Genomic DNA, 26,135 nt, shown 5'->3' with positions numbered 1-26,135 from the left:
AATATTTTCAAGGAGTCCGCTACCTAATGAGATTTCAGACTGAGTATACTTGCAAATTGCTAAATGCTGAACGTCATTCGGCTTTTGGACGGGAAGCTGCTAAATTGGTTCTTGCAATACCCAAAGCTATGATTTTGGGATTAGCTCCTAATGGATTCAGAAGATTCTTTTGCTTAACTGATATGTTCTCCTGGTACTTTAATTGTTCAATATGAATCTATGAATTTTGGATTAATAGCCTGCGAGAGATATCAACTCGTATTGGACTTTTTAATGCATCCTGTCCTTTCCCTTTAGTATCAATGTCTTTGGAAACCAGTACTGAAATGGATAGTACTGAAATGGAATCCAGTACTTGCTTATTACCAATTCCACAAGAGAAGGCTTTTTGTTGAAGCTTGTTGGCAATCCTTGTCCTTTGAACCTTTATTTTTAAGTTCGAAGGCCAAGTCTTTTTTTTTTGGTCTAAGTAACTTCTTGCCTGTTTCTCAAAGTCAAGCTTCAAATTGAAGTTTCTCGATAAGTTTGGAGTGCCGATATATATTTCAAATGAGCGCAGACAAGTGTAACTTAAGAGAATGTGTTTCTGAATTTTGATATAGTTTATCAAAGAATTGCATCACTCACTTTCGTAAACTCATGCTTGTTAAGAAAATACTCTTCAGGAAGTTGCAGAAGAACCTCAGTCTGACATAGAATGATTTGTATGGTCCAGTCACAAACCGTGGATGCCTAGGCCATTGATAAGCATGCATGTCAGGATGGGAGATAAGGCAGGCGAAATGAAGGTAGTTGGATTTGAAGAATATATGAATCTTGCTGAATGCACAAGAAAGCGCTTCCCACATGTTCACAACATCATGGTATCCACAGAGATGCAGGTTACTAACACTTTTCTCGTGCTTTAAATCTTTTTTAAGACATAAAGACCCTAGGACACCAAGTAGAACTGATTCTCATTCATACAGACAAAAACAATTCTCAGGTTTCTTTTTGCAAATACTTATCAAGTACGAGATAAATGTACTATACCAAGGAATTGTTCAACATTCCAACCCGAATCAAATTAAGTTGTGTGCCCTCATTCAACAAGATAAGCGTCTTTTCAAATGCAACCACCCTATGAATGAATGAATAAGAATCTCGAGAAAGTCTTTCATTGGTCTGTCAATATACCACTCCCATTCATCTCTTTCGATTTCATTCTTACACACTTTTTTACGATTCCTGATTCTATGTCTGCACATTTCCATAAATTACAAATCCAAAAAAACCAAGCAAATCCCTTGCTTGCCCAGCCTTTTTTTTTTCTTTTGACTTCATATTTAAGAAAACAAACAAACAAATTGATTGTGCAACATATGAGCTGGCTAACCTCTTGCAACTGGTCACAAACTTTGTCTACTACATTTAGTTCATCGCTTATTCCTTCACTATCGAGATCCCACTGGCAGACTTCCTTTGTCTTTCTCTTTCATTTGAAACATGCTGCCACTAAGAACGTAATGGATAATAGAGTCCTGTTCAAGTTTTCTTTTTAAGTTTCAGTGCGGAGGAACTCTACGCTAGGTCTCTTTGGACTTTGGATGCACTGCCTTTACGGAGAAAACTCTAGATACATGCAACAGTACGAAAGCCACATGTAGCAGATAAGTCTGGGTGTTTGCAACATAAGTTAAACACAACTGTACAAGAGCATTGAGCTCTATTGAAGTTGTTTGATCATAATACTTGGGTCGAGGAAAACCGGCTCGGCAGCCTACTTTTTCTGATCGTTTTTGTTTAGCTGTTGTGTTCAACTTCTCACAATACTATTTTTCTTCAGGAGGTCATCGATAAATTGAGATCATACCCACATTGGAATTTCTACTACACAAGCGTGGCACGACAGGTGGGGAACACGTCATATGGCTGATTACACAACAAGTCTAGGCTGGAAAACCAGCATGAATTACCCTTTGGTGAATTTCTTGATGGCTGCCTAATCAGACTTCTTCATCGGAGCCTTGGGTTCCAATTGGTCCTATCTTATCGACGGAATGAGGAACACAGGAGGAAAAGTTATGGCCGGCTACTTAAGTGTCAACAAGGATCGGTATTGGTAGCTAAAGAGTAAATAGATAAAGGAAAAGCTCATGGCCGATTTCAGTTTAATATTACCTGCTACATAGCGGTTTTTGGCCCTCCAGTACTATGAAAAATTCACACCCGTATCGGCCGATTCCCACTACGTATTTCTTTTTATCTGATCTTTGCCCGCTTTAGGTGCTCTAGCACCAAAAATAAGTAAGATAAAATGCACGGTTGGAATATCCGATTCTTGCTACGACTCATTCGATACTCCCACTACCATTACCGCTATTTTAAACCTTGATCTGTAGCTCGTTTGATGATTTCGTTTCGCAATGTTAATCGAGAGCTTGCCTATGAGGCTCATGTAATACTACCACATTGAAAGTAGTCCCAGTTCTCTGCAGCCCTCGATGTCAAGAAGTGATAAAGCAATTGCAACCCACTCTGTAAATTGAAATCTTCAGCCACAGGTAAGCAGAAATAGATTACTAGTGCACGTAAAGAGCGAATGTTACTATTGCAGTTCTGGAAATGCTGATCAGAAGGCATGGCTTGTGCTCTATTTGGTTTAGTTTTCACTTTCAAATTCCATCCGCGCAATAGATTTTTTCGTGATGATTAGCTAGGGAATGTGAAGTAGACACTCAAACTACACATTTATAATCGCCAGTTTATTATTGAAGTACAAAGTACAAATACATATCAACAATATTGACAGGAGATATTATATGTGCATTTGGTTTGCTAAATACAGAACACTGAACAAAAATGGATATACGTACCCATATACAGAAAATAACTGACAAACCGAAATTTACCTATCCATGGGATGGACAGCCGTGAGCTTTATGTATTTACTCTTTCTCTCTGAGGCCAGTTCCCCTCACACAAAAGTTGGCACAAATTTTAACACAACACTAATTGGAGTTTCACACAAAGGATCGGAGCCAGTTCAATTCGTTTAAAATAGGTTTTTAAGAGTCCCCATAAAAAATCAACTCATTCCGATATCGGTAATGGCTCGATCAATACTCTATTCAATTTTATCCTATAAAATTTGACAAGAACCAACTGAATGAACCAAGCAAGCACTTACCGATATCCAAATGAGTTAAGTTTTTACAAGAACCCTTAAAAATATGTTTTAAACAAATTGAACGGCTTCAATCATTTGCGTAGGACTTCAAAATGAGTCTCACACAAAAAATTTGTGTCAAAATTTGTGTAAACTTTTGTATGAGGGGAACCGGCCCCACTACTCTTTAGCTACCAATACCGATCCATGTTGACACTTAAGTAGCCGGCCATAACTTTTCCTCCTGTGTTCCTCATTCCGTCTATAAGATAGGACCAAGTGGAACCCAAGGCTCCGATGAAGAAGTCTGATTCGGCAGCCAACAAGAAATTGACCAGAGGGTAATTCGTGCTGGTTTTCCGGCCTAGACTTGCTGTGTAATCAGCCATTGATGTGTTCCCCACCTGTCGTGTCACGTTTGTGTAGTAGAAATTCCAATGTGGGTATGATCCCAATTTATCAATGACCTCCTGAAGAAAAATAGTATTGTGAGAAATTGAACACAACAGCTAAACAAAAATGTCCAGAAAAAAGTAGGCTGCCGAGCCTATTTTCCTCAGCCTAACTAATCTGATCAAACTTCGGTAGAACTCAATGTTCTTATATAGTTGTGTTCAACTTATGTTGCAAACGCCAAGACTTATCCGCTACATGTGGCTTTCGTACTGTTGCATGTATATGAAATTTTCTCCCGTAAAAGTGGTGCATCCAAAGTTCAAAGAGACCTAGCGTACGTAGAGTTCGTACGCACAGAAACTTAGAAAAGAAAACTTGAACAGGACTCTAACATCCATACTGTTCTCAGTGGCAACATTTTTCAGATAAAAGAGAATGACAAAGGAAGACTGCCAGTACGTGGGATCTTTTTGATAGTTAAGGACAACCGATGAACTAAATGTAGTAGAAAAAGTTTGTTGCAAGAGGTTAGCTAGCTCATAAGTTGCACAATCATTTAGTTGAAAGGTAGACTTTTTCTTAAATATGAAGAAAATCAAAAGGAAAAAAAAAAAAAAAAGGCTGGGCAAGCAAGGGTTTTGCTAGGTTTCTTTGTATTTGTAATTTATGGAAATGAGCAGATATAGAATTATGAATGGTAAAAAGTGTTTAATTAGACTGGTATATTGACAGACCAATGAAAGACTTTCTCAAGATTTTTATTCATTCATTCAGAGCGTGGTTGCATTTGAATAGACGCTTATCTTGTTGAATAAGGCCACACAACTTCATTTGATTCGGGTTGAATGGTGGAATAATTCCTTAATTGGTATTGTAGATTTATCTTGTACTTGATAACTATTTGCAAAATGAATCGTGAGAGAATTGTTTTTGTATGTATGAATGAGAATCAATTCTACTGCTTGATGTCCTAGGGTCTTTCTATCTTAAAGATAAAAATAATTTAAAGCACAAGAAAAGTGTTAATTAATAACCTGCATCTCAGTGGATACCAAGATGTTGTGAACATGTGGGAAGCGCTTTCTTGTGCGTTCAGCAAGAATCATATATTCTTCAAATCCAACTACCTTCATTTCGCTTGCTTTATCGCCCATCCTCACATGCATGCTTATATATGGCCTAGGCATCCACGGTTTGTGATTGGACCATACAAATCGTTCTATCTCAGACTGAGGTTCTTCTGTAACTTCCTGTTGAGGATTTTCTTAACAGGCATGAGTTTACAAAAGTGAGTGATGCAATTCTTTGATAAACTATATCAAAATTCAGAAGCGCATTCTCTAAGTTAAGTACACTTGTCTGTACTCATTTGAAATTTATATCTACAGTCCAAACTTATCGAGAAACATCCATTTGAAGCTTGATTTTGAGAAACAGGTTAAAGAAGTAACTTAGAGCAAAAAAAAAAAGACTTCGGGCCATTGAACTCGAAATAAAGGTTCAAAGACAAGGATTGCCAACAAGCTTAAAAAAAAGCCTTCTCTTGTGAAATTGGTAATAAGCAAGTAATTAATTAAGCTACTCAGTTTCTCTATAGTCTCGTTTTTGCAAACTATCCATTTCAATACTGGAATCCAAAGACAATATTGATACTAAATGGAAAGGAGAGGATGCATTACGAAGTCCAATAGGCGTTGATATCTCTCGCAGGCTAATCCAAAATTCATAGCTTCATAGTATTGAACAATTAAAGTACCAGGAGAACATATCAATTAAGCAAACGAATCTTCTGAATCTATTAGGAGCTAATCCAAAAGTTTTAGCTTTGTAGATAGATCGACAAACCTGCGGCCATTCTTTAGCGGTTGTTGCAAGAACCAATTTAGCAGCTTCCTGTCCAAAAGCCGAATGACGTTCAGCGTTTAGCAAGTTGCAAGTATACTCAGTCTGAAATCTCATTAGGTAGCGGACTCCCTGAAAATATTTAACGAATATATAATATAATAATTATGTAAGCCGCGATCAAATAATACATATAAGCATGAAAGCATACTTTCATCTTAATTGCACATCCTTGCCATAAATCTAGCTCAAATAGTATTATTTCTATACCTGGGCTCGCCACCACCTTGTACCCATTCTGCCATGAGAAGCAATCAGTGTTCCGTTTACATCAATTGTAGGCTGCAAATATTTCCAAGGCTCGCCCCACGCCCTGTTGCAAGAGATTAGACAGAGTGGAGATTAAGCACCACGCCACATGTATCTCGTGATTGATTTTAGTCTACGTGCTGTTGTGCACGCTCATGCACTTGTGTTTGGTTCGTTGCACAATGTACACATACGTACTCTGCATTGAAAGTTATGAATGAAATAGTGAATTCGTTAAGGAGCTTGCCTAGGAGCCTCTGCATGCCATACTTGCGGTGTTGTATAGTTGCGCCTTGCTGTTATGATTCCTTCTTCCCATGCTTTTTTTTCCTTCACTAACTTCCATGCCCGTTCTCGGCATTCTTGGGTTGTTTCTGGCAAGAAGTAACAAGACCAACTAGAACGTAACGGCCCTGAAACACCGCAGACACAAAGAACGATCAGTATTGAAGATCAAGCATTTTCCCCTTTCGTTTAGACTAGTTTATATTGTCACGTGTGTTGCACGTGAAAATATTTATTTAAAGTGTGATCAAATAAGTTCGTTGCGCACAATAGGCAAGTAATATATAAGGTGAAGCATAACTCACGTATTTCAACATTCATGTTTATTTATAATTCTCTTTGAGCTATACATGAATTGGACAACGTAAGATTGACAACAAGTTTTAATATCGATGTAAAGATTTATATGTATCCCTTAGTAATAATTCGGTGATTGTTATTTCTTTTTTTAACAGCTATAGTCTCCAGACCCAAACGAAACACAGTCGGTCCAAATGTGCTCTCGGGTAATCCTTATAGTTACTGGATGGTTGGTTGACGGGTGTCTGGGCATGTAGTTCTTGGCTAGGGCCGTAAACGAGCCAAGCTTTATTGTGTTCGAGCTCGCTCGGCTACTAACGAGCCAAGCCCGATACATTTATTAAACGACCTCTTTAAACGAGCCGAGCTTACATTTTTTAGCCAAGCCCAGCCGAGCTTCTGAAGCGCTAAGCTCAGCGCATTTAGTAAATGAGTCCAAATAAATGAGCCCAAAGCTCGAGCACGAACTCGGCTCATTTACTAAACGAGCTGAGCCCTGACGAGAGCCAAGCCTCGAGCTGCTTGCAAGCAACTTGGTTCGTTTGCAGCCCTAGCACTTCTCGCCCCTATTCTTGTCTTTTTCTCCTCTTCAGTTTTTTTTTATTCTACTTTTAGACTGGTTTATGTGTTCCACTATCTAAAATAAGTACTTATTTTTTGAATTAAAGGTAATGTATTATGAGAGAATGACCTGTTTCATAAAACAGAAAATAAGTATTTAAAAATTAAGAACCTTAGCGGAACAAGGCCTAAGCATGTTTGGTCTAGTTTTAATGGCAGAATGTAACGTATAGTTATTCTTCACATAAAGTAACCTGAATCATTTTCATGGCACTCTGTTGAGAATTTAGCAAACAATGGAGAATGGATAAAAACACTCTAAGCTTTTTGACACAAACAAATAACTTTTTTTTAAGACACAACCCTTATGAAAAGTAACTATTTTTCGAATTGGTTGTATTTTATAGTTGTGAAATCTTGTAAAGATTAATCACAACTCTTATGAGAAGTTACAACTTCAATTAAAAGGTATTCTTTTTTTTTTTTTGAAAGACAATTTTATTTATTTATTAATATCTAAAATTGGTACAAAGATTTAAAGGAACAAGAAATAATGGCATTATATCCTTAACCCGAGACCCATCGGAGTTATAAAAATAAGAGTAATCCTATGCCCATCCAAGACTAAATCCGAGGTTAGCAAGAAACCAAATCAAGGGACACAACTTCTCAAATTAATTTTAGAAGGTGCATGGATAGTGTATACGGAATATGCATTTATCTAGCAGTATCGCGCAAATCAGATATGCCCGGAAGGAAAAGAATTTTGAAAGAAATTACCGCTTACTCATACCTCTACACCCGGTATGGTCTGCCCGATTAAAGCGGGTCGTAACGAGGACCCTTTTTTCATTGATAGCAATAGCAAGAAATCCACACATTCCAGCCAACTGAGCTCCCATACCTATTCTTTTCACCGTATCAAATTCAACTACAAGAAATTTCACATTAGGATCGCTGCAGTTCGGAGGGTGCTGATGAATCCATATGTCTCGTTGTACTTCCCTAGTCAAGGGATAATTTTCTTCATCTGATCCCGTTATCTGCAAAGAAATTACGAATTCCATCTTTTGTACTGTTTCTTATGATTATTACTCAAATCTTTGCTATTTCGCTGTTAAAAAAAAAAATCTGAAAAATCTTGCCGCATGAGAAATGATTAACTCATCTCTTTTCTTTCGAGTAGTTCGTCAAAAGTCCTACATCCTCAATTGCAGACTAATAAACTGTGGGTGAATATCAGGGAAATAGAGGAAGGCAGGTTGGTGCAGTGCCTCAAAAGCGCTGCACCTTGCAGTGCTGCATCTCACTGTCCGAAAGTGTTTTGGACGGTCCAGATTTTAGAAAAAAATCTGTACCCAAAAATGTTTTTCTAAAATCTGAACCATTAATTGCCGAGACGGACGAATAAGATCAAGCATTGCAACTTGCAGCGCGCTATGGGCGTTGTGGGGTCCTAAGGTCCGGGAAACACACATACCCACGGAGGATAAGCACCATCAGACTTGAGCCGCTTGCTAGATGTCGAAGACGGGTAAGTATCTAAGAGTCCCTTCCACAGCGTCCATGGAGGAAAGCTCCCATTTGCAACACGCTTATCCAGTTTCTTGTTGAGTTGTTCACTCAGCTTGCAATTCTCCAAGTGAGGGGCTTTCGGCACATTAATATTAGGTCTCCTCCCTTTTGCACCTCGCGGCAACTTACGGCCTTTGCGTTTCATTGATTCATCGAGCAAAGCACTCCAAGCCGAGTACAAAAAAGACGCTCTCTTGTCAATATTATTGTCGGAAGTTTGCTGAGAATACATCACCTGCTCTGTAACCATATCTGCATTACCAGAAAAGTGCAAAGTGCTTTTAGCCATACGAAAAATTATGCTCACTAGCGCGGCATCATAACAAATGGTATCAAGCGTCAGGAGTGAATGTGATCGCTGGAAACATGGTCTAAACTTTTCTATTTGCATGACCGGAAAATCAGAGTTGTCGAAATGAGTTTTGACTCCATAGTTTTGTTCATCTCATCGTGACGTCAGAGACGTGGAAGCCTGATCCCTAACGGAGGTCAGGGGAGCTCGCAGCTCGCACGCACCTGGGCACATGTTAGATTTACAAGCATGCGAGCCAGGGGTTGATGACGAAAACGTGGTGCCAGCTCAAAGCCACGTCAGGTTGACGCTAGTTCCATGTCATCTAATCAACGCCACGTCAGTGCTGTGTCAGTGGCTATGTTATTGCAACGATGGTTGCCATTTCAGGGTCCGTACACCAAGTGGTACATGCTGGTCAGCGAATCGTGCCATGTTGGCATCCAGTCAATGACCCATTCAGCGTTAACGTAATATTCCTTTGTAGAGATAGAATAATTATTTGGTGTTAGGGAATGTTCCAGAAAAGTACATAATTTAGGAGTTGTTTCGATATTTCGGATTGAACCCCATGCATAAATTTTGAGATCGACTTGATCTTGACACTACGACTGTGTGCATTTTAGAGCCCTTGGAGGCTATATTTTAAAGGTTTTGAGCAACCAAGAGCTTAGAGGGCCATTGTTTCTGAATTTTCTTGCTTTGAGAAGAGCTAAGGTAGATGATGGAGGTCAGTAATAGCTCTTCTAGTCATGTAATTGAACACTTTGTTCGACACTTTGGAGCTTAAAGGTGTCAATCAACAGAAACAAAGGCAGAGAATAGGAAGAAACTTGATTAAAAGATGATTGGGTTGATCCCACAGGTTGTTCAATACGAAGTGTTTGACCATATAGCCCAGTAGACGGATGCCAATACTCTTTGGGCAAAGATGGAGGCGATGTATCAGTCGAAGACATCGTGAATAACATGATGGTTATATGGAGGGCTTTTCAATCTGAAAGACAAATGGCAGTTAGGACCGGATCCAGAGTCTCTGTGAGTGAGGGAGAGAGAGTTAGGTTTGTAACTCCATAGTTTCCCATCGTCTAATCACGAATTTAACCGTGTTTCCTTGGTGGAGCGGGCATTCCAGCCAAACCATGTTAACAGAGGACAAAATTCTCGTTTTAGTTCAAATTATCGTTAATTCAACAACTGCAAATAAACCAAAGTCTTGCGAAAAACATTCGAAATATCATTTATTCTATAACAAAAAACAAAATGAGCATAAATTGAGAAAATTCCACTTACTGATGATATCTGAACTTGAGTTCCAAGAAGTGATTCCATTTGAAAATGCAGAGAATGAAATCCCTCCAAAGGCAAAGGTGCCCAGTGAAGTACTGAGAGCAGCCAGAAATAATGTTGTAAGGCAAGCACCAAAAAGAAAACCAAACACACAAATTTGGCATGGAAATGAGTTTCCCATTTGCAGTGCTCTTTGTGAGACAACTCTCTCAACGGAATTGTCTTTTGAAGTATCCATCCCTGTTCTCCAAATTCTCATAATCCACAAGGAAAGAGAACACCCCAGACAGCCCTTTTCAATGGGTTTTATTATTATTGAAAGTTGATACCCTTGTAACCAACTTTCAACAAAAATCACATGGAATTAAGATGAAATTTCCACCAAATTCAGATATATATGTCGGAAAAGAATAAAACCCAGAAGTGGGATTCTACTGATTATCAGAAATCAGAAAGATGCTCCAAAAGATTCAGGAGGTGGCTTCAATTTCCACCATCCATTTTAATCTCTTGAGACCCCCCAAGAGTTTTAAGTGGTCTACTTCTACCTTCTTCCAACTGCAAAATCATGAGAACTAAATAAGTAAACAGAGCAAGAACCAAAACAAAGTACTACATCGATCAAAAATCATTGTGAATATGCAGAGAGAGAGAGAGAGAGAGAGAGAGAGAGAGTAATGCATACAGAATATAGACTTGTTGGCCATTGGATATATATGTGTTCATAGGGCCAGGTCCAACCCAACCATATGGGTACCGAAAGGTTTCTTTCCGATTGTGAAGGGTGATGTTGTGAGACCCCAAAGTCCATAAGTCCCACCACGGGGAAATGGGAAAAAGTTGAATTTCTTGGGTGTTTTGTTGGATATGTCCTAAAAATTTCAGGTAAAAGTCATACTTTATTTTTTTATTCTTTTCGTTGAGACGAACTGATAATACGTAAAAGTTTGGGACAAAACTAACAAACACAAATTTTTTATGAATAAAGACAACGAAAAAGTTGCAGTCCATAATTTTTAGGTTATTTAGTTTCTATCACATATGCAGTAAATATAAACGTCACTATGTTTTTAATAAGAGATTAAATTCTTTCCACCGGCGGTGAAAAATTTCACTTTTCCACCACTGCCTTTTTCGGTCTTAGCGTGTGTTTGTTGTTGATCTGAACCGTTTATCTTGTAGACTCTACATAATAGTGTATCCATGCAAAAAATAAATTTGATCAAACATCGATAGGAGTATCAAAAATTGAATTTTGCTTTATAAAATAGATAGTTTATCTTTATTATTATTGACATAAATCAAATCGTCCATTTTATAAACCAAAATTTCAAATTTTGATATATCTGTCGACTTTCGATGAAGCTGGTTTTTTGCGGGACAATACTATACTGCAGGTTTTATAATATGAACGGTTCAGATTATAATAATAGACGCTCGGTGGGGCCCATATGGATAGTAATGAAAAATGAAGTTTTACACCGACATTGAATATAATTTATTCTCTTTTGATAACTCAGCATAGCATATATATGGGTCGTGGATAGATTATAAAATATAGACGTCACTGACAAGATAACCCCTTCATAGCGCGTTTCATCGATGGTAATAAGATATATAACGTAAAATACGGAAAAAAATTTAGCTACCACTTCTTGTGATTTGTGGAATTGGTCAACTCCATTATTTAGCGTGACTCCATTATTCTGTGTAGTTGTTGCGAGGTTAAGATTATATATGAACCTTAATCAAACTGCGTACCCACATTCCGTTTGGTATATAAAAATTATAACCCCATCCCACGCAATAATTGTAACGAATCTCAGGGAAGAGGTTGGCTTATTCGTGGAGGAGCCGGGGATAAGTCGTTTGCGGAGCTGCACTATCTCAGCTGTTAGTTTCGGCATTAGACGGTTCGGATTTTAAAAAAATTATTCGCCGGAAGAGTTTAACTCTTTGTGCAAATAATTTTTTTTTTTAAATCCGGACCGTCTAATACACTTTGGACGTACGCAATTTGGCTCCATAAACGTTCATTCACAAAAAGCTCCGTAATAAAGTTTTTCTCTTTCAGATAGAAATCCTGAAGATTCAGAAAATGAAAAAAAAAAAAATAGTATTAGTCCTCCAAGGAGGACAGGCTAGCCCTCCCCCTTAGTTATTATATTCCTCCTTATTAAGGAATCCATCACCACCAACCATCATCAAGGAAATTTCCCTGGTCAAGGAATCCATCACCACCAACCATAGTCGATCCTCGTTGGAATGCGTCCTTGCGTTGTGATGTCAATGTATGCTCGCTTCCTCTGATTCACGTAGTATCCTTTTATGTTTTTTAATAGGATATATATCTTAGTTGTATCCATTTATATATGTTGGACCAAGATTATCCTCAACTCCTGCAGGTGTCGTTGTTTTAACATGTTTTTTTTCCTCTTGACGTGTGAGCTTTGTTTTTTGAGATGTAGGTTTTCACTCTTTGGAGTCTATTCACGTGTTTGGCTATTCTCTCATTTGTTTAAGGAAGGATGTGCCCTTTGATGTATTCTCTCTCGTATCAATGAAATTTCTAACCTTTTGGCAAAAAAGAAAAAAAAAGAAAAGAAAGATTACATTACTTATAGCACTTTAGTGATATTAATTCGTGTTCCAAATTGGATTGAAGTTATGCAAGCAGTCAAATATCGATTTTGTTGTCGCTGAGGTACGTTATTATGTTTAAAAGTAAATATTTGGCTTGTGGGTCTGTAAATTGTTGTAGAAAATTTGAATTTTGATGAATGTCTCAAGATCGATATCGATATCTCTTTATCTGGAATATTGTTGAATGCATTATTTCATAGTTCGATCGAGAGACGTTTTGCGTAACTTAGTGGAAAAGCCAAGTCGTAAAGTCTGCAGGTATAAGTACCTCATGCTTTTTGATTCCGTTAATATCATCAGTTATTTAATTCTATATCACATATTCATAAAATATGGACATCGCGAAAAAATTGTTTTATAACCCGTGCTCCTCGCTTGTAAGTATTTTTGTTGTAGGGCGAAGTGAGTAATTAAACTTTTAACGTCATCCTCGTGAGAGGCACTTAGAGAGAGAGAGAGAGAGATGCCCGTTTAGTAAATAAACAAAATAGAACTCAAAAGACTACCCACCGTCTGGCGGCTATAGAAAAAAAAATATTATGTAGCAAAAAGAGAAAAAAAAAAAGCTAAACAAAATTATGCGCACGTTTAGCGTGACCTACAAAATAAATATATTATGTAGCAAGAAAATAGAAACTAATCAGGCCAATCATTATCTAACGTCATGCCAAATTATCAGGAATATTAATTTGTTAGATTGTTAATCTATCTAAATATTCCTTCTTCAAGTCAAACATTACCGTTCAGTTGTCGGGAATGTTGTGTGGAGAATTGGTTGCCAGAAAAAGTAAAGTGAGGGTTAAGGAAAATAAAATTTATTTTCCAGTATGTGTTCTGTTGATAACAAATCTTGCAGAAAAATTAGAATTTCTTCCTTTTGGCAAGACCTATTCTCCAAAAAAGTGTTTCCGGTGAGAAAATTGAAATTGTGAATCCTATGACTTTTTTCGTAAATGAAAACACAAAAATATTATTAAAATATTAATTTTCACTTCCTTTCTTAACCTTTCCGGGGAAAATAGACAAAACCATAAGCAATGCGCCGCAAGGTGAGGGGTCAACTGACACCATGGGAAAAAAAAAAAAATTGCTCTAATCATAGCTTACCATTTATTTATTACCCATTCGTTTAAATAAGTCATTTTGACTTATTTTTTGTTCTTATTCAAATTTTTTTCATATTTGTTAGTTTCTCATCAATTTTTTGGAGATTATTGCATCATTATGACGAGAGAAATCTAAAAAATAAAAAATTATGATCGAAATCTAATTTTTTTTGAATAAAGACAAAAATAAGCCAATAAGCCAATTTTTTCTTCTTTATTCAAAAAAAATTGGCTTTTGATCATAATTTTTTACTTTTTAGATTCCTCTCATCATGATGTTGTAATAATTCCCAAAAAATTGACAGGAAACTAACAAATACGAAAAAAATTTAAATAAGGACAAAAAATAAACCAAAGTGGCTTATTTAGCCGAACTGGGTAGTTGACCCTACAAAAATATTATACCATCACCTCAAAATATGCGAGGAAGGAACCAATACTCAAACCCTAGTGGTCGGACTTATGGATTTGCTCCGTTCACTTGTCGAAAATGTTGTGTGAAAAATTAGATTGTAGAAAAAGTAATGTGAGTTGAAGTAAAGGAAATAGAAATTTATTTTCCTATGTGTGTTTTCTTGACAAGAAATCTTGCAGGAAAACAAGAATTCCTTTATTTTGGCAAGACCCATTTTGTAGGAAAGTGTTTTCCAGTGGGAAAGTTGAAGCTGTAATTCCTACAACTTTCCTGGTAACTGAACACACAAAAAGTTATAAGAAAGTTGATTTTCCCATACTTTCCCTTCCTTTCCGTGCAACTGAACGGGGCCTTAATTCAATGCTCACTTGCAAAGAGCCTAATTAAAGTCGGAGCAAAACTCTGTATGAACTATTTTGGCATTTAATTTGTACCAAACTAAGGAATTCATTTAAAAAATTATGCTTGGTACACCGACTAATAAATATTGGTGAAAGTGTATATCAAATTATGATTTTTTTTTATTTTTATTTTTTGTTTCTTTTACTCTCATTTGACAATGTATTCCTTCACGTCTCACAATTTGGTCTCATCAACTCTTTAAAAATTTATGGCCCAACTTTGTGAAAGTTGTTGATGCATGTTACACTTAATTTATCTCTTGATTATGATTGGCCAATTTTGTTACACGGTTAATGTTGGATATTCTCTATTGATTGTGACAAGCCAACTTCCTTAAAATGATTGCGTAAGATGATGCGTCTTACGCAACACGAAGTTGGTTTAACGCAACACGAAGTTGGTTTATCACAACAACATAAACCACTTTACAAGTGTGATTTATAAATAAGACTAAGCTGATTGTGACAAGGAATTGTTTTTTTCAACTCAACTAATAAATCGATCTTGTGATGGTTCATCCTGTGACATTCAAAACAAATCTAAGTAAAATTGCGACAACGATGAACTATGACCTAGCTAGATTCAATTGTCCTGTGATTTTGTTTCCAATTAGAAAACCCCCTGCTTTAGATGATAATTATCACCTCATGAATCACAAAGTCATAATGAAAAAGTGCTCGGTTTACGGGCTAACTCAGGTGGGAAGGAAAGGTGGCTTGGAGGATCCGGCCCCTTGACGAATCACCACACCGCACTCATGGCAGCTGATTGTTGAAAGATCCTACCCCAAATATGGTACGGTACTGCAGCTGAAGCAGAGATTTTGAAAATGGTACTTGCATCCTATTTCTCTCCCCCAAATATGGTACACTGCAGTAAACAAAGATTTTGAAATTTCTAATGTCCGCACTCATTTGAAATTTATATCTGAAGCCCGAACTTATCGAAAAACTTCAATTTGAACCTTGACTTTGAGAAACAGGAAGTAATTAAGCTACTCAGTTGCTCTATTGCTCGATCTATAACCTTTTTTTTTTTGGCAAGCTATCCATTTCAGTACTGGATTCCCAAAACACTGATACATACAAAAGGAAAGGAGAGGATGCATTAAAAGGTCCAATTCGCGTTGTTATCTCTCTCAAGCTGATCCGAAATTCATAGCTTCATATTCATCAGAAGCTAATCCAAAATTGATTCATAGCTACATATTGTACAATTAGGGTGCTCTTGTAATGTATCAGAGATGAGTAGGCGTAGATATTGTGTTCCAAGTTTTTCTGTGTGTGTGTTTGGTTTCGATCGACCTATTTCCTAGCATATTGAGACTAGATAATTGTCGGACCGGTGATGTTTCAAAGATATGCATGTGTGTTCAAGTTTGTCTGTGCCTGTAAGTACGTCTATCAGTGTTCTTGTAGTTCTCCGTTTTTCACCAAAAGCTTGATCTAGAGCTCGTTTGATGATTTCATTTCGCAAGGTTAATCGAGAGCTTGTTTATGAGGCTCATGTAATACTGCCTAAAATGATGTCCTGTGCAATCAATATAATTTACCTGCAGCTGAAACATAAAAACTGTTTTCTCTTTTGAAAAACAAAAGAATTTTTTGTTCGTGAAGCTTCAAAAGGCTTTTTACTTAGTGATCGGTTATACATATACTACCACATTGAGAGTGCTCCCTATTCTCTGGAGCCCTCGATGACAAGAAGTGATAAAGCAATTACAAAGCCCATTTTCCTACCCGTGGAACCGATAGCCATGAGCTTTATGTATTTACTCTTTAGCTACCAATACCGATCCTTGTTGATGCTCAAGTAGCCGGCCATTACTTTTCCTCCTGTGTTCCTCATTCCGTCTATGAGATAGGACCAAGTGGAACCCAAGGCTCCGATGAAGAAATCTGATTCGGCAGCCATCAAGAAATTGACCAAAGGGTAATTCATGCTGGTTTTTCGGCCGAGACTTGCTGTGTAAGCAGCCATTGATGTGTTCCCCACCTGCCGTGTCACGTTTGTGTAGTAGAAATTCCAATGTGGGTATGATCCCAATTTATCAATGACCTCCTGAAGAAAAATAGTATTGTGAGAAATTGAACAGAACAGCTAAACAAAAATGTCCAGAAAAAAGTAGGCTGCCGAGCCTATTTTCCTCAGCCTAACTAATATGATCAAACTTCGGTAGAACTCAATGTTCTTATATAGTTGTGTTCAACTTATGTTGCAAACGCCAAGACTTATCCGCTACATGTGGCTTTCGTACTGTTGCATGTATATTGTAGACTTTCCCATTTGCAAAAAGAATAGTGAGAGAAGTGTTTTTGTATGTATGAATGAGAATCATGAGTTCTACTACTTTTTGGTGTCCTATGGTCTAGGCCTGTCAATGGGCCGGATCCGATAAGACCCAAATTCGATCCGGATCCGATAAGACTCGAATCCGATAGTGGTAATTCGGATCCGAATCCGATCCGAAAACTTTTTTTACTTCAAAAATTTTAGCAAAAAAAAAAAAATATATTTCCTAAAAAAATTTAAAAAAATTTAAAATAAAAAGTAAAAATAAAAATACAACTTCTTAAACTTTTTTTTTCAAAATAAAAAATTTACTGTTTTTTTAAAAAAATTTTAAAAAATTAAAAAAATAAAGTTCGGATTCGGATTGATAACGGATTTAATCCGATCCGATCCGTATTTGAATTACCGGATTCGGATTATCGGATTTCGGATTGACATTATCGGATTCGGATCGGATCCGGTCCATTGACAGGCCTACTATGATCTTTATGTCTTAAGAATAAAAAGGTTTTAAAGCACGAGAAAAGTGTTAATAATAACCTGCATTTCAGTGGAGACCAAGATGTTGTGAACATGTGGGAAGCGCTTTCTTGTGCGCTCTGCAAGACTCATATATTCTTCAAATCCAACTACCTTCATTTCGCTTGCTTTATCGCCCATCCTCACATGCATGCTTATATATGGCCTAGGCATCCACGGTTTGTGATTGGACCATACAAATCGTTCTATCTCAGACTGAGGTTCTTCTGTAACTTCCTGTTGAGGATTTTCTTAACAGGCATGAGTTTAGAAAAGTGAGTGATGCAAAATGCAAAAATCTTTGATATACTATATCAAAATTCAAAAATGCATTCTCTAAGTTACACCTTTGAAATAACTTCAATTTGAAGCTTGACTTTGAGAAAGAGGTTTAAGAAGTAACATAGAGCAGAAAAAAAAAAAAAAAAAAGGACTCAGCCATGCATTGAACTCGAAATATAGGTTCAAAGGATAAAGGAGTGCCAACGAGCTTCAACAAAAAGCCTTCTCTAGTGAAATTGGTAATAATCAAGTAATTAATTACTGGAAAGGATCGGGAGGATGCATTACAAAGTCCAATACGCGTTGATATATATATATATATATATCTCTCTCTCTCTCGCTGGCTATTAATCCAAAATTCATAGCTTCATATATAGTATTGAACAATTAAAGTACCAGGAGAACATATCAATTAAGCAAAAGAATCTTCTGAATCTATTAGGAGCTAATCCGAAAATTCATAGCTTCTTAGATAGATAGATCGACAAAACCTCCAGCCATTCTTTAGTGGGTGTTGCAAGAACCAATTTAGCAGCTTCCCGTCCAAAAGCCGAATGACGTTCAACATTTAGCAAGTTGCAAGTATACTCAGTCTGAAATCTCATTAGGTAGCGGAGTCCCTGGAAATATTCAACGAATTATATAATTATGTCAGCCATGATCAAATAATACATATAAGCATGAAAACATACTTTCATCTTCATTGCACATCCTTGCATATACAAATTGCCGTAATGTCTTCGCAATTGCAAAATTGAATCTCAAATAGCATTGTTTCTATACCTGGGCTCGCCACCACCTTGCATCCATTCTGCCATGAGAGGCAATTAGTTTTCGGTTTACATCAGTTGTAGGCTGCAAATAATTCCAAGGCTTACCCCATGCCCTGTTGCAAGAAATTAGACGGAGTGAAATAAAGCACTGACAACGCTCTCGTGTTGCCTTTTGAAGCCTGAATAACAATGAACACCTCACCACATGTTTCTCAACATAGCATATCTAATTTGGCAAACCTAAGCCGGTACTGGTTTCTTCTTAAATGGAGAGTCATGGTTCCTCCTTGAGTCATGATTGATTTTAGTCTTTGTGCTATTGTGCGCTCTCATGCGCTTGTGTTTGTTTTTGTTGCACAACAATGCATACTCTGCATCTAAAGCTATGAAGGAAATAGTGAATATGTTCAGGAGCTTGCCTAGGAGCCTGTCCAAACCATATTTGCTTTTTCGTATAGTTGTGCCTTCCCGTTATGATTCCTTTTTCCCATGCTTTTTTTTCCTTCGTTAACTGCCATGCACGTTCTCGGCATTCTTGGGATGTTTCTGGAAAGAAGTAACAAGACCAACTAGAACGTAATGGCCCTGAAACACCATAGATACAAAGAGAGATCAGTATTGAAGATCAATCATTTTCCCCTTTCGTTTAGACTTTTGCTTAGACTAGTTTATTGTCACAACCTCTGTTAAAAGTTAAGAGGTTAAATTTCTTATGAAAAGTCACAATGTTTCAAATTAGTTTCATTTTGTTGCTATGCAATCTTTTAAAGATTAGTCACAACTCATTCTACTAAAAGTCAATTTTTCGAATTGGTTTTATTTAATTGTTCTGAAAATCACAACTCTTATGAGAAGTTACAAATTCCATCAAAAGGCACTCTTGTGAATAGAAGTCGCAACTTCTCAAATTAAAAGGCACTCATACCTCTACACCCATCATGGTCCGCCCGATTGTAGTAGTTGGTAACAAGGACCCTTTTTTCAGTGATAGCCATAGCTAGAAGTCCACACATTGCATTAAACTGAGCTCCCATGCCTAATCTTGCCATCGTATCCCAGTCGGCTACAAGAAACTTCACACTAGGATCATTGCAGTTCGAAGGGTGCTGGTGAATCCATATGTCTCGTTGTACTTTCCTAGTCAAGGGATAATTTTCTTCATCTGATCCCGTTATCTGCAAAGAAATTACGAAATCTCTTGTACTGTTTCTTTAGATTATTAATAAAATATCTGCTTTTTCGCTGTTAAAATAAAATCTGCAAAAAATCTCGCCACAGGAGAAATGATTCAATACGACTTCATGTAAATGATCACAACCATATATATTCACTTGCATATAAATAACCCATGCAACTAAAGTTTCATAATGAGCGTTAGTGTTTGATTTGGGCATTTTAGGTCTCTCGGTAGTTAATTGTTCGGGCTTCGGCCTCTACGTGGGCTTCTGCCCATTTGGGTGTCCTGGATTGGCTTCTTGCCAATTGTAGGTATGGGTCTCAGATTGGATTGATTGTTCTTAAAAAAACTAAAGTTTCATAATGTTACTCAATGAATGGTTTCCATGACAGAACTGGGCTGGCCCTTCCCTCTCTCTCTCTCTCTCTCTCTAAAAGCCCCAAAAACAGATCTGGTTTTGGGAGAGGGGGTCGCCGCCTCCTCCCCCCACCCCTCTCTCCTCCTCTCCCTTTCCCCTCCGGCCTCCTCTCTCTTCTCCATCAGTGTATCTTCTCACCGGTTTGGGGCCATGAGCTGCTGTGTTCGTGGTGACCAAGTTTCAGGTGTTCTAACCTCCGGTCGGTGACCTATGGGCTGGATATATTCGTCACAGCTCCACCTTGTTTTCCCAGATTCTGGCGTTAAGTGGCTGTTGGCGAGGTAATAATGGCGGTTTAGGGTTGGGCTCTGATGGGTTGAGAGGTTTTTTTTTTTTCGTTTTCTCTGTTTTTTCCGGCAATTTGTCTTGGTTTCTGCTGGCTGGTCACCCCAGTCTGGTTTGTACAGGTCTAGTGCTCTAGATCCGGTGGGTGTTGGGTGGTGGGTGAATAATTTTAGTTAGGGTTTCGGTGGTCTGGCCGTAGTAGAGAGTTTTGGTGATTCGACGTCAGTGGTGGTCGTGTTCTGGGTTTTCTTCTCGGCAGCAGCAGTGGTGGTAGATAGTGGCTATGTCAGGGTTTTCCGAGAACAATATCGGTACTATTTGGTCGGCTACGTTTCTCCCTATTTTTGGTTGGTGGTCAACAATAGATCTGACGGTTGGGTATGTTTGTTCTTTGTCCGCCCTGGGTGTGTTTGGCTTGTCGAAGACTTTCCCCTGCGCTGCCTCGGCCTAAGCGCCCAGAGCCTTGTGTGGCAGCGAAGGTTTTACTCGGAGGACTCCACTGCTCTAGATTGGGTCTTTTGGTCTAGTTTCGGCCGACGGCCCTTGGGAGCAAATATTTTCCTTTTGCTTGTATTTGTTGTTGTTGTGATTACATCTGTGCTTATTGTCTAATGGTTTGTACTGGGATTCTGTTTGGTATCTCTCTGCTTAGTACCGGACAGGATTCTTATGTCGACACTTGTGTCGGCTGCTTCTGCATGATATCCTTGAATTTGTAGCCTGGTATGCTTTGTGTAGTAACTCGTGTCTCAGATTAGGTAGTTTGGTGTTTTCCTGTATATTAATGTAATCTTTGCCTTCGGATATATTTGAATGAATTTACTGATTTAAAAAAAAAAAAGTGTTTCCATGAAAGGGAAATCAATGGTTTAGATTCACCTGAGCCATTTATTTCCCTTTCATGGAAACTTTCTTGAATCTGAACCATTTATTTCCCTTTCATGTGGTTGTGATAAGACGATGAACTAGTATATATCTCAGAGTTAGACTAACAACTATGGGTGAATATCAAGGAAATAGATCCGGGGATTCTGCAAAGCACTCCCTGTAGTGCACCTTGAAAGAAAGATACACACCGTTTATTTCGGCAATTAATGATTCAAATATGTTTGTTATCTTTTACTGGTAATAATTAACTTGGACCGGCAAAAAACAAACATATCTGAACTATTGATTGTCGAGATGAACGGTTTGGATCTACCATGCAGGGTGCATTACAAGGGAGTGCACCACAGGATTTCCATTTTCGGGAAAACACACTTACCCACGGAGGATAAGCACCATTAGACTTGCGCTGCTCGCCAGATGGGTAAGTATCTAAGTGTCCCTTCCACAGCGTCCAAGGAGGAAAGCTCTCATTTTCAACACGCTTATCAAGTTTCTTATTGAGTTGTTCACTCAGCTTGCAATCCTCCAAGTGAGGGGCTTTTGGCACATTATTATTAGATCTCCTCACTTGATCTGCACCTTGCGGCAACTCGCCTTCGCCTCTCGTTGATTCATCGAGCAAAGCACTCCAAGCCGAGTACAAGAAAGACACTCTCTCGTCAATGTTATCTTTGGAAGTTCGATGAGAATACATGATCACCTTCTCTGTTTCTGCATTACCAGAAAAGAGTGCAGAGTGCTTTTAGCCATACGCTATGGAGAGGTTTGGGAATTCATATTATCGATCGTAGTCAAAACTTGCCATCATAACTACAGTTTTACATATGTGTAAGGTTGTCAATACTTGAAATGAGCATAAATTGAGGAAATTCCACTTACTGATGATATCTAAAGTTGAGTTCCAAGAAGTGATTCCGGTTGAAAATTTAGAGAATGAAATCCCACCAAAAGCAAAGGTGCCCAGTGAAGTCAAGAGAGCAGCCAGAAATAATGATGCAAGGCAAACCCCAATAAGAAAACCAACCACACAAATTTGGCACGGAAATGAGTTTCCCATTTGCAGTGCTCTTTGTGAGACAGCTCTCTCAATGGAATTGTCTTTAGAAGTATCCATCCGTTTTCTCCCAATTCTCATAATCAAAGGTAAGAGAGCACCCCAAACAGCCCTTTTCAACGGTTTTTGTATTGAAAGTTGATAGCCTTGTAACCAACTTTCAACAACAATCACATGAAAATTAAGTTGAAATTTCCGTTTCTCTGATCAGCAAAATGACGCCCAATTCAGATACATATGCCGGAAAAGAATAAAACCCAGAAGTGGAATTCAACTGATTATCAGAAATTAGAAAGATTAAGGGTTGCTCTAAAGAAGATTCAGGAGGTGGCTTCAATCTTCACCATCCATTTCATCTCTTGGGACCTCCCAAGCTTTTAGAGGTCTACTTCTACCTTCTTCCCTTCTTCCAACTGCAAAATCATGAGAACTAAATAAGTAAACAGAGCAAGAACCAAAACAGAGTACTACTTCGCTCAAAAATCATTGTGAATAAACACACACAGAGAGAGAGAGAGAGAGAGAGAGAGAGAGAGAGAGAGAGAGAGAGAGTTATGCATACAGAATATGGACTTTGGTGGCCGTTGGAAGAGTGTCCTCTATTTTTCGTTTTGGTCATCTCTCTCTGGATGTTAAAACATGTTTGGTGAGTGAAACGTTGACAGAGGATATGTGTTCATAGTGCCAAGTCCAACCCAACCATATGGGTACCGACAGGTTGTGTACCGATTGTGAACCGACTGCTTGTGTGAGCTCTATTTTGCGTCCCATACAAATGTTACTCAGATATGTTCATGTTTAGAATAATTTTTGAATGTGCCCTATAAATGACCAGTTTATTTGGAAAATGAAAAGTGCTTGATCGATTTGTTCAGTTGTATTGGCGCCATAAAAGCAGTCAAAAATTGATATATGAGGTCAAAAAGCAATATTGTGCTTGTGGGTTTGCAAATTGATGTTGAAATTTTGAATTATGATAAATGTTAAGAAATGTCTCCTTATTTTTAGAAGATAGTTGGATGCACTCATTTATATATGCCGAGAGACATTTTTAAAAAAACGGAGTCTTACAGGAATAACCTCATGCTTATTGATTCCATGAACACCACTGGTTATTTCGTAACTCCGTGCATACCACGGGTCATTGCTAGATTATATAATATAAACGTCTCTCACAAGATAACCCCGTTCAAAGCGCGTTTCAATAGTAAGATAGTTTAAAATACTTCATTATTTAGTGTACTTCTTATGATTTATGGAATTGGTCAACTCCATTATTTAGCGTGACTCCGTTTGAATCCAAATATTCTTTGTTGTAGTTGCGAGGTTAAGATTACAACACTTAATCAAACTACCATTAACAATAGCAAGTCCAGAATTTTAAAACTAAACTTTCGATCATCCTGCTTATTCCTCCTTATTGAGGAATCCATCACCACCAACCATCGTCGATCCTCGTTGGGATGCTTCCTTGCGTCGTGATGCCCAAGCATGCATGCTCACTTCCTCTGATTCACGTTGTATATCTATTTATATCGATTAATTAAAATTCTTTTCCGCTGTTCAAAGAATCAAGGAACAAAGTAAATTTTATGTTGGACGTAGATTACAGATAGTACTTCAGTGTCGCTATTAATTCTTTTTAGCTCCAAATTGGATTGGAGTTGCAAGCAGTCAAATATCGATTTCGTTGTCGCTGGGATCGATACATGAGGTTAAAAAGTAAATATTTTGCTTTTTCACTGAGTTACGCAAAACGTCTCTCGATCGACCTAAGAAATAGTGCATCCAACAAACTTCCAAATAAAGAGATATTTCGAAATATTCATCCAAATTCAAATTTTCTACTAAAAATAATAATTTTAATAATTCACAGACCCACAAGCCAAGTACCTCATACTTATTGGTTCCGTGAATATCATCTGTTATTTAATTCTATCACATATTCATAGAATATAGACATCACGAAAAATTTGTTTTACAAACCCGTGCTCATCGCTAGTAAGTATATACTTTTGTTGTATGGCAAAGTGAGTAATTAAACTTTTAACATTATCCTTTTGAGAGGAACTTGAAAAGAGAGAGAATATGAGATGCCCGTTAAGTAAATAAACAAAATAAAACTCAAAGACTACCCACCGTCTAGCGATTGACCTTAGGTTGGTGCTGTGCATTGATTGGTGCTGTGCATTGATTGGTGCTGTGCATTGAGGTACACAGCACCGTGCTGCGCAGCCATTCATTGCCAAGATGAGATTCAAGCTGTCGGATGTACGATCCGACGGTTTGGAGGTGCATAACACGGTTTTGCGCACACCATTGCACAACACCATCCCCCAATTTGTCCAGCGACTATCGAAATAAAATACTGATTAGCAAAAAAAACAAAACAAAACAAAATTATGCACACGTATAGGGTGACCGACCATATGTGCGATTTTTTGTTTTTATTTTTATCACAACCAATTAATAATCATGCCAAGCATTGTCAACGTCATGCCAGATTATGAGGAATATTAATTTGTTAGATTATTGATCTTAATATTCCTTCTTTAAGTCAAACATTGCAGGGGATGACAGGTATCTTGGGGCATGAGAATGTAATTTCGAAACTCTAATATTTTTATGTTTGTGAAGAGTGTGAATGAGAATGAGACTATTGATCTCCCACTTCAAGAGGAATCACATTGCTGAATACAGGACAAATCTGATCCCTCTTACTCCCATGGGAACCTTGGATTCCTGACTCGATCGATACAAAAGGGGAACGTTTGACTTTAGGATATTTCCAAAATAAATGATTACTAGAGAAGATTACTTAATTAATCCAAACGTCGGAATAGAATTACTCCAGTTATCAAATTACTAAGAATTTTGATTCTTGATAATCAAATTCATACTTCTACAAAAGACTACGGGCGTCCAAACTAAACCGATAGGCAATGCGCCGCAAGTAAGGGAGGTGTGAGGTCGACTGACACCATGAAAAAAAAAATTGCTTTAATCATAGCTTACATTTTCTTTATTAGTCTAGTTGACCCTATAGAAATATAGTTCATCCGTCACCACAAAACATGCGAGGAAGGAACCACTACTCAAACCCTGGCGGGCAGTCAGACATATAGATTTGCTCTCTCCTTAGTCTCAAGTTCGAAACCTCGTAGGTGCTATCAACTTCTTTAGGGCAGAACCTGATGCTCATAGAGTAGGATTGGAAGAAAATTTTAAATTTCCTCTAATTTTTTTTAAAAAAACTTATCACAGTCCATTTTACCAACTTCACTACATCCATGATCAGCAGCTTCATCTAGGCAAAAGACTTACGATCTCCCACGCCTCCATCGAAGCTCAGAGCTAGCAATGATCTCAAGTCCGAAGACCATTCAATTAATGCATTGTGTTATTTTCATTTTGGTGGTGTTCTTCGGTTTTACTGTATTCTCATTTCTATCTGGAATTAAAATCACAAGACAAATGATCTACATAGATCATAGTCCATCATTGTTGCATTTTTTACTTGGATATTTTTTTTTTTTGAATGTCACAGGATGAACTGTCAGAATGTTGATTGATTGGTCTAGTTGAAAAAGATAATAATTTGATAGTCGAAAGGATCACGATGGTCCTTTCGAGCGAAAAACAAGTTAACAAAAGTTGCAAAAGAAGCACAACGCTTAAGATCATGCATCTTACGCAACAGGAAGTTGGCCCGTCACAACGACATCAACCACTTCATTAGTAATTTTCATTTATAAGATTCTTGATTGCGATAGCCCAACTTCGTAAAAGTTATTGATGTTACACTTATAATCTCTCGATTGCGATAGGTCAATTTTGTTAACATGGTTGATGTTACATTTTCTCTCTTGATATTTTTTTGTCA

General features: G+C 37.7%; 3 protein-coding genes across 3 annotated transcripts in view; all 3 read right to left on the bottom strand.

The window, feature by feature from the left end:
• LOC131301127 (uncharacterized) overlaps positions 1–10,491 on the bottom strand; it is a 30,518-nt gene extending 20,027 nt beyond the window's left edge. Inside the window, exon 1 of the mRNA XM_058327294.1 lies at positions 10,002–10,491. Within this exon, the coding sequence (XP_058183277.1) occupies positions 10,002–10,257 (256 nt within the window). The 5' untranslated portion in view covers positions 10,258–10,491. The remainder of the gene's footprint in view (positions 1–10,001) is intronic.
• LOC131301158 (uncharacterized) lies at positions 2,555–8,656 on the bottom strand. Its single transcript, XM_058327337.1, has 8 exons — positions 8,322–8,656; positions 7,635–7,884; positions 5,943–6,108; positions 5,657–5,759; positions 5,390–5,518; positions 4,579–4,794; positions 3,330–3,618; positions 2,555–2,932 (listed from the first exon to the last, which is right to left on the bottom strand). The coding sequence occupies exons 1-7, from the start codon at positions 8,646–8,648 to the stop codon at positions 3,340–3,342; spliced, it is 1,470 nt and encodes a 489-aa protein (XP_058183320.1). The 5' UTR covers positions 8,649–8,656; the 3' UTR covers positions 2,555–2,932; positions 3,330–3,339.
• A 5,606-nt stretch (positions 10,492–16,097) lies between the features above and the next one.
• On the bottom strand, positions 16,098–22,895 carry LOC131301128 (uncharacterized). The gene is made up of 9 exons (XM_058327296.1): positions 22,815–22,895; positions 22,078–22,665; positions 21,575–21,909; positions 19,356–19,605; positions 18,850–19,015; positions 18,441–18,543; positions 18,149–18,277; positions 17,397–17,612; positions 16,098–16,625 (listed from the first exon to the last, which is right to left on the bottom strand). Exons 2-9 carry the CDS (start codon positions 22,331–22,333, stop codon positions 16,347–16,349), a joined length of 1,734 nt encoding a protein of 577 aa, XP_058183279.1. The 5' UTR covers positions 22,334–22,665; positions 22,815–22,895; the 3' UTR covers positions 16,098–16,346.
• Between the last annotated feature and the right edge of the window lie 3,240 nt (positions 22,896–26,135).

This window comes from Rhododendron vialii, chromosome 9a (assembly GCF_030253575.1).
Source record: "Rhododendron vialii isolate Sample 1 chromosome 9a, ASM3025357v1".
Classification (NCBI taxonomy): Eukaryota; Viridiplantae; Streptophyta; class Magnoliopsida; order Ericales; family Ericaceae; genus Rhododendron; species Rhododendron vialii.
This window is presented reverse-complemented; position numbering and strand designations above follow the sequence as displayed.

What these genes read in the sequence shown, in the direction of transcription:
- LOC131301158 (XM_058327337.1), bottom strand. Translation starts at nt 8,648, where the DNA reads ATGTATTCTCAGCAAACTTCCGACAATAATATTGACAAGAGAGCGTCT. An exon ending in CAAGGTGGTGGCGAGCCCAG is followed by an intron (nt 5,519 to 5,656) that starts GTATAGAAATAA and finishes AAATATTTTCAG; the next exon opens with GGAGTCCGCTACCTAATGAG. An exon ending in CCGCTAAAGAATGGCCGCAG is followed by an intron (nt 4,795 to 5,389) that starts GTTTGTCGATCT and finishes AATCCTCAACAG; the next exon opens with GAAGTTACAGAAGAACCTCA.
- LOC131301128 (XM_058327296.1), bottom strand. Translation starts at nt 22,333, where the DNA reads ATGAGAATTGGGAGAAAACGGATGGATACTTCTAAAGACAATTCCATT. An exon ending in CTCAACTTTAGATATCATCA is followed by an intron (nt 21,910 to 22,077) that starts GTAAGTGGAATT and finishes CTGGTAATGCAG; the next exon opens with AAACAGAGAAGGTGATCATG. An exon ending in TGGTCTCCACTGAAATGCAG is followed by an intron (nt 16,626 to 17,396) that starts GTTATTATTAAC and finishes ATTTTTCTTCAG; the next exon opens with GAGGTCATTGATAAATTGGG.